The sequence below is a fragment of the Osmia lignaria genome, chromosome 12 (assembly GCF_051020975.1).
Source record: "Osmia lignaria lignaria isolate PbOS001 chromosome 12, iyOsmLign1, whole genome shotgun sequence".
Lineage (NCBI taxonomy): Eukaryota > Metazoa > Arthropoda > Insecta > Hymenoptera > Megachilidae > Osmia > Osmia lignaria.
This window is the reverse complement of record NC_135043.1, coordinates 6,987,341-7,003,383: the sequence shown is the minus strand read 5'-3', so window position 1 is coordinate 7,003,383 and position 16,043 is coordinate 6,987,341. Positions and strand designations below refer to the sequence as shown.

General features: G+C 38.0%; 1 protein-coding gene across 2 annotated transcripts in view; it reads right to left on the bottom strand.

Annotated features, from left to right (window-relative positions):
- Positions 1-5,532: 5,532 nt before the first annotated feature.
- The window catches only part of LOC117603082 (uncharacterized), a 56,267-nt gene continuing 45,756 nt past the window's right edge, over positions 5,533-16,043 (bottom strand). The window contains exons 4-7 of one of the 2 annotated variants that reach the window (XM_034321841.2): positions 15,546-16,037; positions 14,905-15,206; positions 13,491-13,746; positions 5,533-11,110 (exon numbers count right to left, since the gene is read on the bottom strand). In XM_034321841.2, coding sequence (XP_034177732.2) covers positions 8,756-11,110; positions 13,491-13,746; positions 14,905-15,206; positions 15,546-15,806 — 3,174 coding nt within the window. In that variant the 5' untranslated portion in view covers positions 15,807-16,037 and the 3' untranslated portion in view covers positions 5,533-8,755. The remainder of the gene's footprint in view (positions 11,111-13,490; positions 13,747-14,904; positions 15,207-15,545; positions 16,038-16,043) is intronic. The other variant, XM_034321840.2, reaches the window with a different exon arrangement.

Genomic DNA, 16,043 nt, shown 5'->3' with positions numbered 1-16,043 from the left:
AGTATGTTTTAAATAAATAGAACATAATTAAAATAAGAACATAAAATATAATTGATGGGCAAATCAATAAGAAAAGAATAATTTATTTCAATAAAGCAATAAACGAAAAAGAAATAGGGGAAATAAAATCGCGAGTTGACCACTCAACGAGCTGGGTATTGAACTCGTAAAATGTCGAGTTCAATACGTCCTGGACGGTATTATTCATACCGTTCAAGGAAAAACACAAAAAATGAAAAAACAAATTAGCGAGCATAGTGACAGAATGACTGTCCATCCGAAGATGGAGAGCCATTAGTAGTTCCCCTCTTCTGGGCAAATTTTGCCGGGGCTCTTCAGCATATAGCCTCTTCTTTCTTCGGCAATAGCCTCACAAAAATCACTCGCGAAAATTTTACGTTTGCTCAGACATTTGTAAAAACGTAACTCGTAAACGAGCAACGATCCCTTGAATCGCTACTCGCATACCTGCACAATTTTTGCAAATGTCCAAGCACAAAACACTTTTTAATTTCACTCCACTTCACTTCACTTCACTGCACTTTCACTTTAATACTTCATTTTTGTAATCGGGTCTAGTACCACGACTACGACTTACAAACTAATAAGGCTTGGCCTTGAAAAAATCAAGAGAGAATGCTAAATTAATTAATTGATAAATTAATTAAATTGCATTTTCATCTTTTCTCTTGATTTTTGGTTTCCCAACCCCAGATACAAGCTTCTCACGTATTAGAGGAGAATACGAAGAGAAACATGAAAGCTTGCTCTGGCCCTGCCTACTTATAAACTAAACTCAATCACACCAGAAGTAAACTACCTGCCTGCCTATCGCTATATTTAAAAAAGGGCAAAAATCATTCTCACAAAAATTCACTCCACGGTTCTCATACAACCACCCGGGTGCAAAAATGCCTACACCTAGAGAGAACGTCCCGGGACGCCTCCGACACCCGAGTTCAATTCAACTTTCACACTCTAATAAAATCATACCTTTTTGCTGAAATCGACTGACAAATAATAGTGAACATTACGCTAAAGTAATACATTTCATTTTTGTATTCTATTCAATTATCTAATGTAAAAATTTTTCAATTTATTCATGATAATTATTTTGTAATATTATAGTAAGTTAAGATTGTTAATAAACGATACAAATCCCACATCCTAACCACACACACACATGTGGAACTTGTATCGTGGCTCACTATTGGTTCACTACTTTTGTCAGTCGCCAAAATGTATTACACTTAAAACTAAACCTTGTCCACCGCCCTCCACCCACGCGAGTACATCTAAGTACCCGAATGAGCTTTGGGCATAAAAATGAACAAGGCCAAAGGTATTTTCACCTACCAGTTTTCTTCATGTGTGCTGAAATGCCTAAGCTAAAACGTATGATTAGCAAAAACTAAAGATGATATTCTCACTTTATTAAAAGTAAGAATATCGGCGAAATTTCACGGCTCCGATTTAGTATATGGGCTGGCCCCCCCAGGGAGTTTTATTTTTAATAAAAGTGACTCGACTTTGCAAATATAAAGCTTGAAGAGCAAATACAGAAGAGCAAAATTGAGCAACTATGACATAAAACATGGTGCACTGCTAATATCAGCTGGCAACGGAGGTTCTTAGGCCCCCTGGACTTGCGCCCGACGCTACATACCACCCACCCCACCTGGACGTCGTAACGCCAGGACAGAGTGCACCCCTTCGCTAAGAGCGCTACCCGCCCGTCCAACACGTTGCATCCAACGGTGTCAGATTGACGGACGCCCATAGTATAGACAAAAGGACTACAGTTTAGAATATGGTAACATATTTTCATATGTTCCGTATTCTAAAGCTGCGCCTGCAAAGGCCTAGTAATGCATGGGTTTATCTCCCATGAGATGGTGTTTCACGGTCTTATGCCGCGGAATCCTTGTAACTAATTTTATCAAATAAAAACCAAAAGAATTCCCACCGAATACTAGTCAGTGTATAGTCATATTTACTCTCGCGCCGGAAATTTTTCGCAACACTACTTAAACTTGAAAATTCTAACAGGGTAATATTTACCCTCGTGTTGAAAATTTTTCGCAACACTACTTAAACTTGAAAATTCTAACAGGGTAATATTTACTCTCTCGTTTAAAATTTTTTGCAACACTACTTAAACATGAAAATCCTAACGGGGTAATATTTATTCTCGCGTTGAAAATTTTTCGCAACACTACTTATACTTGAAGATCCTAACGGGGTAATATTTCACTACACAAAGGTATGCAGGTGGATAAATGATTAAGTGATAGAGTTCGTGAGGCTGAAGTGCGAATGATGAGTGTTTAGGGTCGAGAACCGTGAACGTGACAGAATGAATTTCAAGTACGAAAGGGGAACTTTATACAATGCTTGAAGAGCAAATACCGACCCCCCGGGGGCCAGCCCATATACTCAACTGGTGCCAATTTCACGAGTAAAATTGGAAAAACGTTTCAATTTCAAGAGCGATTTCGTTATCAAAGTAAGTAGTTGTAATAATTAATCGTATTCATGCTTATTACTTTGATATTGAAATCCGCTCATCGCGAAATAAATTCTTGTACATATAAAAAAGAATGTGTATTGTGAAGTCGGAGGGTCATCCGACTTCTCTACATTTTTAAACTCGGAATTTATATATGTAAATATGTACAAGAAAACCCTATCCTGAGCTAAGACATAAAATGCACAAAAAAGCAATTTGCACGATTATCATTGTATAAAATGATACAGTGATATTCGTGGGTCACTATGCTCGCTCAAAAAATAAAAATTACAACCAATTCCCGTGACGCTACGGACCATTCGTCCTACGACATGATGGGAACCGGAGGAACTTTAAAGCATGCGACTCACCGATCGTTGACTTGCACCACTGCACTCGCCACGCATCTTAGATTGATTCATAGCTCGACTGTTGGCTCGTCAAAGAAACGGTACCCCCACTGGCCAAAGCACTCATCTGGAAGCATAAAAATCACGATTCTTGAACGATATATGTTTTCTCTCAATTTGTTGTAGTTAATATGCTAATACATACTATAATTTAAAAATATGCATGCAAAACTATATGGGAATAACTAAATCATAAAATACGATAAAACACATGCAAATAAATACATCCCAAAACACATGAAGATCAAAACCATAGAACACCATAAAATATTTGCAAAATTGTAGTAAAACACATAGGGTACTACTCCATAAAACCCACTAATAAATCCGTATAAATATGCCAACACACATAGGGTACTACTCCATAAAACCCACTAATAAATCCGTATAAATATGCCAAAACACATAGGGTACCACTACATAAAACCTACTAATAAATCCATAAAAATATGCCAAAGCACATAGGGAACCACACCATAAAACACAATAAAGCACATGCAGGTACATGCGGTACCACACCATAAAACACAATAAAGCACATGCAGGTACATGGGGTTCCACACCATAAAACGAACTAATATATCCGTATAAATATTCCAAAACACATGGGAAACACTATAGGAAACACTATAGGCAAACACAGTAACACTTGTGATAAATCCATGCACGAATATCCATGGTATCAACCCGTACCGGTATATGTTTGACAGATCCATCTGTATCCTTCAGCGGTCGCGATAAGACTGATTAGATTTGACCTCTCTCCAGGTCGCGCATGTACCGACGCGCGGCGCGCGCAATCAAGCATGACGTTCCGCTTCACCGGTTCCGCAGATTTAACTATTTCTATCTGATATTTGTTAATATTTGTTTAATTATTATTTTATATTTTACAATTGTTTATTAATCAAATTATTGTTATATCTATTTAAATTGTTTATTTCTTTACATTTCCGCGTGGGTATATTGCAAAATTTTGTTTAGTTATTCTATTAAAAATTATTTAATTATTATTTTTAATTTTACAATTGTTTATTAATCAAATTATTGTTATATCTATTTAAATTGTTTATTTCTTTAATTTTCGCGTGAGTATATTGTAAAATTTTGTTTGATTATTCTATTCAAATTTATTTAATTACTATTTATAATTTTACAATTGTTTGTTAATTAAATTATTGTTATATCTATTGAAATTTATTATTTTTATAACTTTTATACACGGATATCCAGTAAATTTTAATTTTTATACAATATTAAGGGGGTAGACACGGGTAATGTAGCGAGGTGAGATTACCGGCAAAAATGGACTTACCTAGGAATAATTTATGAATTTTTATGATTGATTTTTAATCTACATACTTGTAGCGACTTTTTAATATAGGTTTTGTAAGAATCCAGTCACTAATTAATTCCTTATAGGGGCGGCGGCTCGAATCTACAAGGATAATCACTCTAAAAATTGCTAATTTTCCACGATACATTGTGTCGTCGTCGACGGTTCGGTCAACGTACACATATTCAAATATACGAGCTGCAAATGAGCGCGCGGTCGAGCGCAGAAAACGAACGAACTGCACCCTATAGAATAAACGAGGAAGTAAATTTGTGGTCTGTTTTACCTTGTTGACGTCTTTCGCGAGTGAACAATCAACGAAATCATGGTTTTCAAATTTCTTCTACCTAGACTACCTAGAGGCTTGTACATCATCTCTTGGGTGCTCGTTTTGTTCTATCTGACCCAAAGAATGGTAGTCTGGTACCCATTTGGACACACGATTCATAGAAATGTTTATATTACGAATAAATTGATGCAGGTGAGCTGATCCGCCATTTTCTTGACGATTGACAGATATAAATTTCAATATTTTATAACTTTTGGACGATTTGGATAATATAAGGACCAGACTACCATTCTTTAGGGCCTCCTGAACATGTCCCTCAAATTTGTTTACATTTTGTTTAGAAATGACGCCGTAATTTGAAAACTCGTTTCTAGGGATTTTTCTAGGGTCTGTCGGTAAAGTTTTCGACGGTATCAAGTGTTCGACAACAAGTGGAAAAATTTTAGGAGTTCATTCTGGAGGTCAAAATAAAATGATAATCAAGAATGATGAAGTAGCGTTCACGGTTTTGATTGTTAATTATTAACGTTAAAAAATTCGAGTGAAAAGCGCCTACAATCGGCAACCTGTACAGCACCGATGATTGAACGCGGAATCAGTAGGGGCGTGTACAGTCATAGACAATAGTCTATTCAACGACTATTGGCACTGACTGTACATGCCCCTACTGATACTGCGTTCCATCGTCGGTGTTGCGCAGGTTACCGGTTGCAGGCGCTTTGTACTCGGATCTTTTAATATTAATAACTAAACTAATAAACAAAGCCACAAACACTATTTTATCATTTTTGACTTTCGTCTTATTTTGACTCCCAGAGTGATTTCCTAAAATTTTTCCACCTATCGTCGAACACCCTGCATTGCTATCTTTATAAATAATAATTTCCAATAATTCGAAAAATTAAAAATAATCATTTGTTATTTCACGCATTAAGAGTAAACATTGCATCCAACTCTGTAATACAAAATTTATTTTTTATTTCACACATATCATAAGGGGGTTGGTTTGATTCGTGTATCATTGTATGTACATTCTTTCAATTAAACGATGAAACGGAATAGTGTTACGTTAAACTATAAGTTACGATGTTTTTATTTGAACATTTCGATATCTACAAAGAACAATAAAATACTATTTTCATAAAAATATATCAGTAACTCTCGCTCTAACAAACGTTAGTTCTTCTTTGTACAGAAGCCTAGCTTCGGGTATACCATAAAGCGCTGTAAATCATAACACAACGTCGAACGCGCAAGAATAAACAGAGATATTTTTTTTTTTATATATATTTCTGTTCCTCCATGATTTATACGAATGGAAGACACGTCGTAGAAACGAATCGCCTGTAAGGAATTAAAATACGAAACCTGTGTTTTTCATTTATTATCGTACATATAATTAATAAATTGATTGTACATCGTTTACAGTCGTTAACACAGTGGGTAAAGCGTTTATTTTCAGGTAGGTGGCGTTCGATTTTGAAGAACAATTTTAACGATATCCAGGAGAAAATACAAATTACAAACTCTCTTCGAATGGTTAATGAATGATTTCGAAAGATCATTTATATTATACAGTACTGTTTGAGTTTGGTAAATGATACGCGCACACGTACTAAAAAATACCGTAGATGTATGACGAAAATAAGTTCGCCTCACGAATCTATGTATAAAAGTAGTTTTCAACATTTAATTGGCATTCAGTGATTTTTAAGGGACAAACATATGCGAGTCCCGTGACAGTTGTTAGGAATCCTGTAACTAGCCAAGCGACTTTTACAGCGATGCGATATAAAAAATTAGAGACTTCTGAGAGAATCTGTCCGTGGAACAATTTCATAAGTCAGACAATCGGTATCTGAATTAGATCACCGAGGTATTATAAAAGAACAGTAATTAATTACGTGCTACGAGTCGAGGACTAACGACGCGAATTAGAGCTCATTATATTGAAAATTTTTGGTCCTTACGTTCCCTCTACTATATAATTCATTTAAATAAATTACATCTCGCATAATCTATAATGATCCGACTATTCGTCGAAGAAGACATAATGTTGGAACAACAATTCTCCGTCATTAATTTTATCCTACAAATATCTACAATCTTTACACAATTATCCCGAAGAAATTGAATGAGTTAGTGTACTGCCTCGAAACGTTGATTTTTCGAAAATCGAGGATGAAATTGATTTCGTTTTTCCGCGAAAGAAAGTGGTGAAAAACATTGAAAATGCGACAAAAATGAATTCGCGAAAACCCGTTTCGCGAAACGTTTATTCATTCATCCATGCTTAATTAAACCAGTTGTAGTCGAGTAAAAATACAAGCGATTAATGTTCTTTTAAATTGACAAGTAAACATTCCAGCAGAAATTAATTCATACGTAGAATTGCGTTTGTCTGGAAGCTAAAAGTAAATTAAAAATTTTCTTAGCCATTTGTAACTACCCTTTAATTTTTGCTGGGATTACAGATTTGCTATGAAAATTGTAATAAACCCATTGATCTTTTTAAATGGAACAACATACTTCAAATTATACATAAAATACTGATTCATAATTTTTAAATAAGGGGATAATAATGATTAAATAAATAAATTTTTATCTTTATCACATTTCTTCATTTCTTTGGACGAATATTTTTATTCCAAAAGCATTCTTCATTTTTTGCCATATTTTTTGGTAGGTTTTATCACTATGCGACCGGTAGTCCATTACGAAGTTTGTCGTGTGCGTTAAATTAAAATGGATATGGTTACGCGATCGATCGTGACTAGAAATGAAAGAGTAGAACATAACTGAGAAAATCCAAAGGACAGATTTCGTTGGTTGTGCAAAAACAAGTACCATTTGTTATCGTTTCCTTAATTTTTCATCCGCGTACGTGGATTGTACGTCATCTCTGAGATCACGAGAAAACTTTGCTCGCTTGCAAATTATCAAGTTTAATCAGGTACACAAGCTGTAGTCCATAATTTACTACCTTTGTTCTGTTTTTCTCAGGAAATATCCTGCGTAATTCGTTCCAAAGCCTCGGAATAGACTAAAAACTCCTTACAAACTCTCCTAAATACAATTTAGGCAATCATATGTAAATAAAAATCGGGCTATCTCGATATATTCAACGTTTTCAATAGCGAGTACACTGTGCCAGTAAAACGATTAACCTTTAAATAGCGGAATCTGGGTCAATCGAGATCCAAACTTACAGAACATACTCAAGGATATGCAAGAATAATTGTTAAAAGAACAATGTAAAGTTTAGAAAATGAAAATTGAGGCTCTCTCCATGGTCCGCCCTCCGAGGGTCAACTTAATCATTTACACTTGTCATCGTTTCTTCCCTGGCAATATGAATTTTTCATTTATATCGTATCAAGTGTACCAATACAAACTTATACTACGATGTTGATCCTAAGACTCCTCAGAATTTTAATTATTCTAGATGAAAACAAATTTTTAATTAGAAGGATAACACCCTTGTTTGTAATTAATTAAATTTGTCATATAATCTTACGAGATGCATGATCTGTAATAATAGATATTATTTTCTAATAAAAAAAGAAAGTGATCTATCATGAATAAATTTCTATCTGAACGTTGATACTAAACGCATTAATCAAGTTGTAAATTAGTAAACGTTTATTCTGAAAATTCCTTCGTTCGTGAATAACTGTTCTGCAGGAGTCAAATGATTAATTATCGTTAAAGCTACCATTATACAGTTTCCTTTCTTACGCGATTGTTCTATAATCCCGCTAAAGACACGTCGTACTATCACAGTCCAACTTGAAGATTCGCTTCCATCGTTTCACGTTAACCTATGATTCTTTTTTTTATCTCAGTACGTTCCCTTAACCCTTTCGCTATGCTTCCGTTGATAAACATTTTTAACGCGTCAACATAAATAAAACGATATCCTTCGTAAACCTATATTTGCAATAAGGTAACGTCGCAAATATGTTTCCAAGTATCAAGTATCACGAAACAATGGGGAGTTCCAGGTAACCCTTAGCAGCGAAAGGGTTAAACAGGATAGACAGAGCAATTTCTTCAGCAGGCTCTCGAACTGTTATATAAAAATACAGACGCGACGTAATCGTATCACTTTAAATACAACGAGTTACATGCTAAAAAGAGTTCAACGAACCAGTCCTTTAGAGGATTCCATCATCCCCGTTAAACAAACCCTTCAGACTCGATCCAGAATTCTACACCCGAACACCGACACCATTGTCACCTTTGATCTCCGATACAAACTCGAAGGTGGGTGTACAAATTTCGGTTGGAGTAGGAATAGCCAGTGGTGCCAAGCGTGGGTTCTTCTTCATGGACGTGTCCTTCAGGATATAATCCACCCCTGTCTTGACTCTCAATCTACTTCGATGTAAGGACGGTTCTAATCGCAAGATGCAAGACCTGGTCGACAGGCATCTGTTACGAAACACAGCCTCCGTAGATTTACTCTGCAGCCCAGCCTCGATGGTCGACCTCTTCGGGTTGATCGTCGACGTCGAATCGTACGGTGACGACGTGTCTCGTTCGGAGTCCGGCGTTAATATGGACTCGTCGTTCTCCTCGAACGACGTGAATATCTCGGAATCAGGTACGGAAGGTGCGCTGAAGAAGGACTCTCTCAAGGACGAGGTCAACGCGTCGGGACACATGAAAGGATCCAAGGAAGTGAGATCGTTCAGGTCGCTGCCACTGTTACACACTTGGAAATTGTTCACGGAGTACGAGCAGGGAAACGATTGATGATCCGTCACCACGTTTGACAACACTTCCTGACTTCTCGACGACTCGGACCATTTCGAGTCCGACGGTCTTCTGGAGCTGAATCTCGTTGAATCGTGTTCGGTGAAGATCGGTTCCGGTAGTCTTCCTTCTCTGCATCTCTCGGAGTTCTTCAATAGAGCCTCGAATAGATCGATAGGCTCCATCGATGCTAGCTGACCCGGGGGGGTTACATTGTTCGAGGAGGTCTCGTGACTAGATTTATCTTTGGTGTGTTCGTTTTCCTCGCTGAAATCCTCGATGTTCAGCAAGACGGATGGTATCACAGGATCCGAGTGTCTAACCGGACTCCTCCTGTTGCCCAACGGGGATTTCGAGCGATCTATATTAACGGAAGGCTTCGACGTTTCCGTGTTCCTCGCGTCCTCCTCCTCCAGCGAGGCTAGAGGAAGAGGATCGATAGGACTCGGTGGTTCCGAGTGTATCGCGGGTACAGCCAGAGTTTCCATTATTTTGTAAGGTTCCAACAGCCTCAGGTGGCTCATCGGTTCGATGGTATTGATCGATTCGGAATGTTTCAGTATCTCCATGTTTCTTCTGATCTGCAACACCATGGAAGGATCCGCTTTCGATTCCGTGGTATTAACGAGATTAGCTAATTTGTTCGAGATGATCGTCATGTGTTTAGGCGATGTCTTCTGTCTCGGACTGTTCAATAGACTGGACCTCGCGCTGTCCGGCGTTGACGGCGACGTGTAACTATTATGAAGCCTCAAATTCAAGTTTGGACTAGTTCGATCGAAGCTATTATTGATCTTCACTCGGGGACGTGGATGTATCTGGAACCTCTTATGACTTTCCAACTGTCTGGACAACATAACGTGTTTAGCCAATCCACCTTCGCATCTGCTGTGATCCAAGTTCTGAACGGAATATCTATGAGTATCCGTCACGTTTCGATCGCTTGGGAGTCTTAGAGTTACTTCGGAAGAGAGACCGGTCGCTGCTTTGATATTAGAATCTGACATGGAGCAGAGATTCGAGTTTCTTCGTTTGCTGGCCACAGGACTCAGGGTGTCGTTAAATTCTTTGGTATGCATCAGAGGACTATCGGCGCTTAACACTGGATCCGACATGGTGTTCATCTGAGTAGCCTTCAAGGTACCATCGGTCTTCAAATTTTGATAAGAGGTGAACTTTGGTTCGGATGGATTCGAGAAATTTTTACTCGTTAGCCTCTTGTGATTCAACCTTCTCAGGTGTCTGATCTTGTTGAACGTCGGATCCAACAGGTACTTGATGTTCTTGATCTTATCTATATTGTGATTCGAATCGATCATGTGATTCCGATCGATTATATACTTTAGATCCAACATTTTCGTCAAATCGTGGATGTCTTCTTCGACGATGTCCTCTTGTTTGCTACTCGACGATGTACGATCGACGTTTCTCTCCGGAGAGATGTCGGTGTGTCTGGCGGATACTTCGAGGCATCTTCTACTCGCGTATAAATTGCTGTTTTGCTTGGCGGCGAAACAATCCTCCACGGGATGCCGTCTAGCCTCGTTGCTGTTATTCACTTCGGCTAATTCCATGTTGGTGTTCGAGCCCCGCCTCATCGGGGAGCAACCGTAACGACTGGGCGTCACGCCGAACAACGCGACCAACTCCTCGGTGATTTTTCCTGCCGCCACTCTCATTTCACCGTGATGGAAAGCATAAATCCACGGGTTTACGCCGCTGTGAGCCATGATGGGTAGACCGAGCCACACCACTGTCCATTCGGAGAGGATATTGGTACCGCAGAAAATATCCAACAGCATGCAAGTCTGTAACAAAAATTTGTCACCTGTTAGAGGGATTTCCTCCTACTTTTGTAGAATAATATTAAAAAATCGTTCATATTCAATAATAAATTGTCAATGTCAGTAGATAATTCTGTCTCCTTCGATTCATCCACGTGGCTGATTCGAAGCGATGTATACAGAGGAATCGTTATATACGCGTCAGAGTAATATGTACTCTAGGACATCATCTATTTGTCTTAACTTCCAGTTAATGAACGTTTGTGGTACGAACACGAGACCAAAATCTATGTGCATTTGGCATTCGGTTGTTTTCATCCTGGCACGAAACATGGAAATGGTCGAGTCGAGGGTTATGAATCTCCTTTGATGCAGACAACCGAACCAAGACACCTAATTCCTTTCACGGATGGAAATACTACCCCTTTCAAGTTTCGATGTGTGTATTCGCATGTAAATTATGGTGGTGGATATCGTGATACAGAATTTGTCCTTTCGAGGGAATACCGGTAAATTAATACGATGTAACAAGTACGGGAGTGGAAAATTTTAACAACGACAATCCACGATAATATTCATGATTTTTGAAAAAGTTTCTAATAGCCTGAAATAAAATAATTGAGAAATCATGAAATCTTTGATTGAAAGTAAGTAGGCCAGCTAAATTATTTTGAATGGAAATGAAGCTTGATACAGAATATTTGTATCGCTGGAAACTGGGAAAATAGGTCGAAATAAACATTATAAATGTATGAACATAATTGCAAATAGTAGGGAATGTTACGGTGATGGAAATTTAATTATTATTATTTAATAATTTGTCACAGTTGATCTCTGTAAAATTAATTGGTACGTTAAAGAATCAATTAACCCGTGTCCGTTCGTTTGCGATACAAGGAAATTGTTTGTAATTGTCGTCGTCGCCAAGTTTTTCCGGGAAAGCAAAGAGAGAAAAGCTTTTCCACGAGTTTCCTCGAAGCTCGACTTCTTTCTACACTGCTCCGTTAGAGAACATCCGGTTTCGCGACAACTTCTTCCCTACCGTAATTTTGAAAGTTACGTCGTTTTTCACCCTCCGGTTTCGCGAAACTTTCCCCCCGACGAGGATGGATAAGGACGCGTCTTGAAAATCTCGTCATCGCTTCGATTCTGACAGTATCAAATCGGTTACCAACGAGCTCAGCTTTTCTAAACTAAATTTATCATTCTTATCTCAGTAGGTGCATAAAATATTATTCTGCTCGTGATTTTATATTTTATGTAACCTCTAGTTTCTATTCCTTTGTTTGAAAACAAAATCGAACAAAATTATCATTCGATTATTCATGTTCGAATCCAATCGAAATTTTAATTAAACTGAAACAACCTTTTAATTGTTTGAGCGTAACAGTGTTATTTATATTTGTTGAAGTAGAACTCGAGTTCAAAGGCAATATTTAATGATTAATTTTAATATGAAATGATTTAATATTCATTTTGTTTATACTAGAATGAAGGAAATGATTGATTGCAAAAGCAACCGTTAAAAACATAAATAAAATCATGTAACAATTTTCAATTATCTTTTTTAGAATCTTTCATGGTGCGTGTAAGCCATTTGTTCCCATAAAATGTTTCTGTCCTCTTTATATATGTAGTATCATAAGAAATATAGTCTGAGAAGGTGGCCATATACGGTTTCAGTATGCATGTCGCGTCATTGTTACATTTTATATCAGAGAGGAAAAAAGTAGAATGGATGTAGCATACGTCCGACGTGCTAGTAGTGCAAGCGTAACAATAGTCAGACAAAGTTAAAACGCGCTAGTAGGTACATAAAAGAGTTTACTCACTGTGGTCTATGTTTCATATGAGGCTATTATTTTTCTAATGTATATAAATGTTGAACTTGCAGTATTTTCATAACAAAGTTTATGCTTCTATTTTATTAACGATGGGACAATTTTAAAATTAATTTTAAATAATTTAATAAATATGCAATAATTTATTTAAGATATAGATGTGATTTGTTTATATATGTATATATATATATATATATTAATTAAAAAAATAATCTAAAGAATCTAAATAGTTTAAAAAAATTATTAGTATATTTAATTAGGAGGATATTTAAGAAAACTGAATGAAGAATGTTAACTTCCGTTCATGAAAGTCTTTGCATATTAAACTAAATAACATTGTTACATACTATTAAAGTTGTTTTTGTCACTCGGAAATATAATTTTCAAAGGAAAATAATATAAACTACAAAATTAAATGATGATTGGGGCTCTCTCCATGGTCCGCCGTCGTAGGATTAAGGTTGTCTAATCCCTTAAGTAAATTTCTGACATTGTAACAAGGGTAAATACACGAATGGTCCTGGCATAAGCTATAGTAATCCACAATTATAAAATCAACTCACCTGGAAGGGAAGCCAGAGGATAAGGAACGCCCCCACTGTGACAGCCAAGGTTTGGCCGTAACGTGGCAATGGCAGGGTCTGCGTTTGATGCCTGAACGACAGTTCCACGGTATAAATGGCACGCGCGTGTGCACGTGCCACCAGGTACACGTACATGTAACAACCGAGAAGGACGAGTGCACTGGGCGCCCATACTGCAACCACCAGGAACACCCTCACAGGTGGTAGCACCGCCGCGCCGAATCTACAATTGCCACTGCAACAGAAAGGAAATTAGTACCGCTCGTTAGTCGGTTTCGTTATGCAACAACCACGATCTCGGTAACGTCTAATTAATTCGATTCTACGTTGCACGCGTCCATTAATTCCTGCCACATGTACTACCGCCATTTCAATTTCTCACTGATTTTAATATTTTCTCCATTGTTACCCTTATCGCAACTGTACCATTTTTGAGAAGATATTTCATTTTTTTTTTAAACGAAGGGGAATGAAATCCCTTCGATTAACTTTATGACTAGGAAACTGTTATTACCAAGGCTGGAAACGGTTATGATTGAATTCTATGATTCGGAAAGTTGGGCTTAGGAACTGTCATCTAGTTTTACGACCCAATGGTTACGGTCGCTAAGTCTCGTCATTCGAGGGTCGGTTTATCGAGCTACGACGACTTGGGGCTCCTTTTTATCGGGTTCTAATGACAGTGGAAGGTTCTCGCTATCAAACTGCACGCACCTTTACATAATACAATAAACCTTCGTCCATGGTAATTCTGTTTCCGTGTTTTGCGATTGTCTGCTAAACGTCCGAGTTACGTAAACTTGACTATGCAACGTTTGATGTTTGATGGATATAAAGAGATTAGATCATGCTTGTTACATTTACGCGAACGCAACACATGTCCAAACCAGAGAGCTTGTTATTCGATGCCAGTCATGTAACCATGCATGATCAATAGGATAAGTGAAAATCAAACCAGATTTTTCTCTTCAATTAAACGGATCGAGGAAGCTGATTTTCCTTGTTCGATTTAATTCAGAAGAAAGGAAGAAACTGATATACTTTATCACAGATCAAATATAAGAGGATATCTTCCGAATCGGAACCAGCTATTGCTTAGTTTCGTTCTTCGATTCGTTCGTTTTATCTCTGTTTGAGGAACGTGACTACCGAGCAATTTGATTTTAACAATTTTCGAAATGTTTGTTGAATAGACTTTAGTTATCGTAGAGAATCGAGGAAGATACATGCGGTACGTGTCCCTGAATTTAATATTCCTGTTATCTTAGGAAAGATTCTAGTATGTTCTAGGGAAAATGGAAAGAAAAAAGAGTTTCTGTAAAATTTAATTTTTATTTTTTTTCTAATTTACCCCCCAAAAAAATGAAAAAATTAGGGTTTAAATTAGACTCACGTGTGCTGATCGGTTTCACCGGTCAGTTCGGCGTAGATCAAAGGCGAGAGGCCAACAGCGATCGCGTAGATCCAGAACACGGCGATGTATTTCTCAATGCTGCTGTGAGTGATGATGTTCTTGTACCTGAGGGGTTGTGCCAACGAAGTCAACCGATCCACGGCGATCGCTACCGTCACCAACACGCTCACACTGCATAGTGCAATGACAATGCAGTACGGTATGATGCACAACGTGGATACGCCATTTTCCGGTAGACCAGATAACTCGAGCTGCATCCCAAACGGCATGAAAACTCCGACCTGTTTTAAAAATAACATGATATCTGCATATGTAAGATTAACAAAACGTCACAGATGTTCGAAGCAAGATATTTGAAGAATTTCTCATTGATAAGGAAGAATCACTTCTACTCTTTTGATCGATTAGCTGATTAATTAAAATATTCTATTAGACGATCAATCTCGAGGAGCAACATAACACCCCAATCTCGATGGGGTCCCAATCAATCCCCTAAGGTTTCTCCAGAAAAGAATCAATCACGAGGATGATCGATGAAGAAATATCTTCGAAAACGTTATATCGAAAGGATTTTTATTTTTCGAATGAAAGAAATTCAGAGGGTATATAAAAATACTTACCCCAAAATCGCTGACTGCCAAAGAGACCAGCAAGTAATTGGATGCAGTCCTGAGCCTCTTGTACCTATAGAAGGCGGCCAAGATGATCGAGTTTCCGGTGACGGTGATCGGTGATAAAATGCAGACTATCGACACCGCCAAAACGACCGATATAGGATTCGCGTCCAGCCGCGTATCGATTTTGGTAACCGTCGGTATGAGAGTGGTCGTCAATTCCCCGGAAACGGTGGACGGCAGTGGGTCCGTGGCGGGCGTTGACATTTTAATTTCCAAGCAACCAAAGCCCCGTGTTTCCCCTTTGCCACTGACGTATTCAAGTAAGATTCCGCTCGTAAACGTGTCCCTCGTAGGACGACATGACGCGTCCGACCAGGGTGACGGAAACTCCGTGAAATTGCAATTAGTCGACGGTAGCCTGGTAATTTCGACGTACCACGCGATCCTTTCTCACGTCGATGAGAAAACGTTCTGCAAAACGACATTGATCGTTTCCTGTTA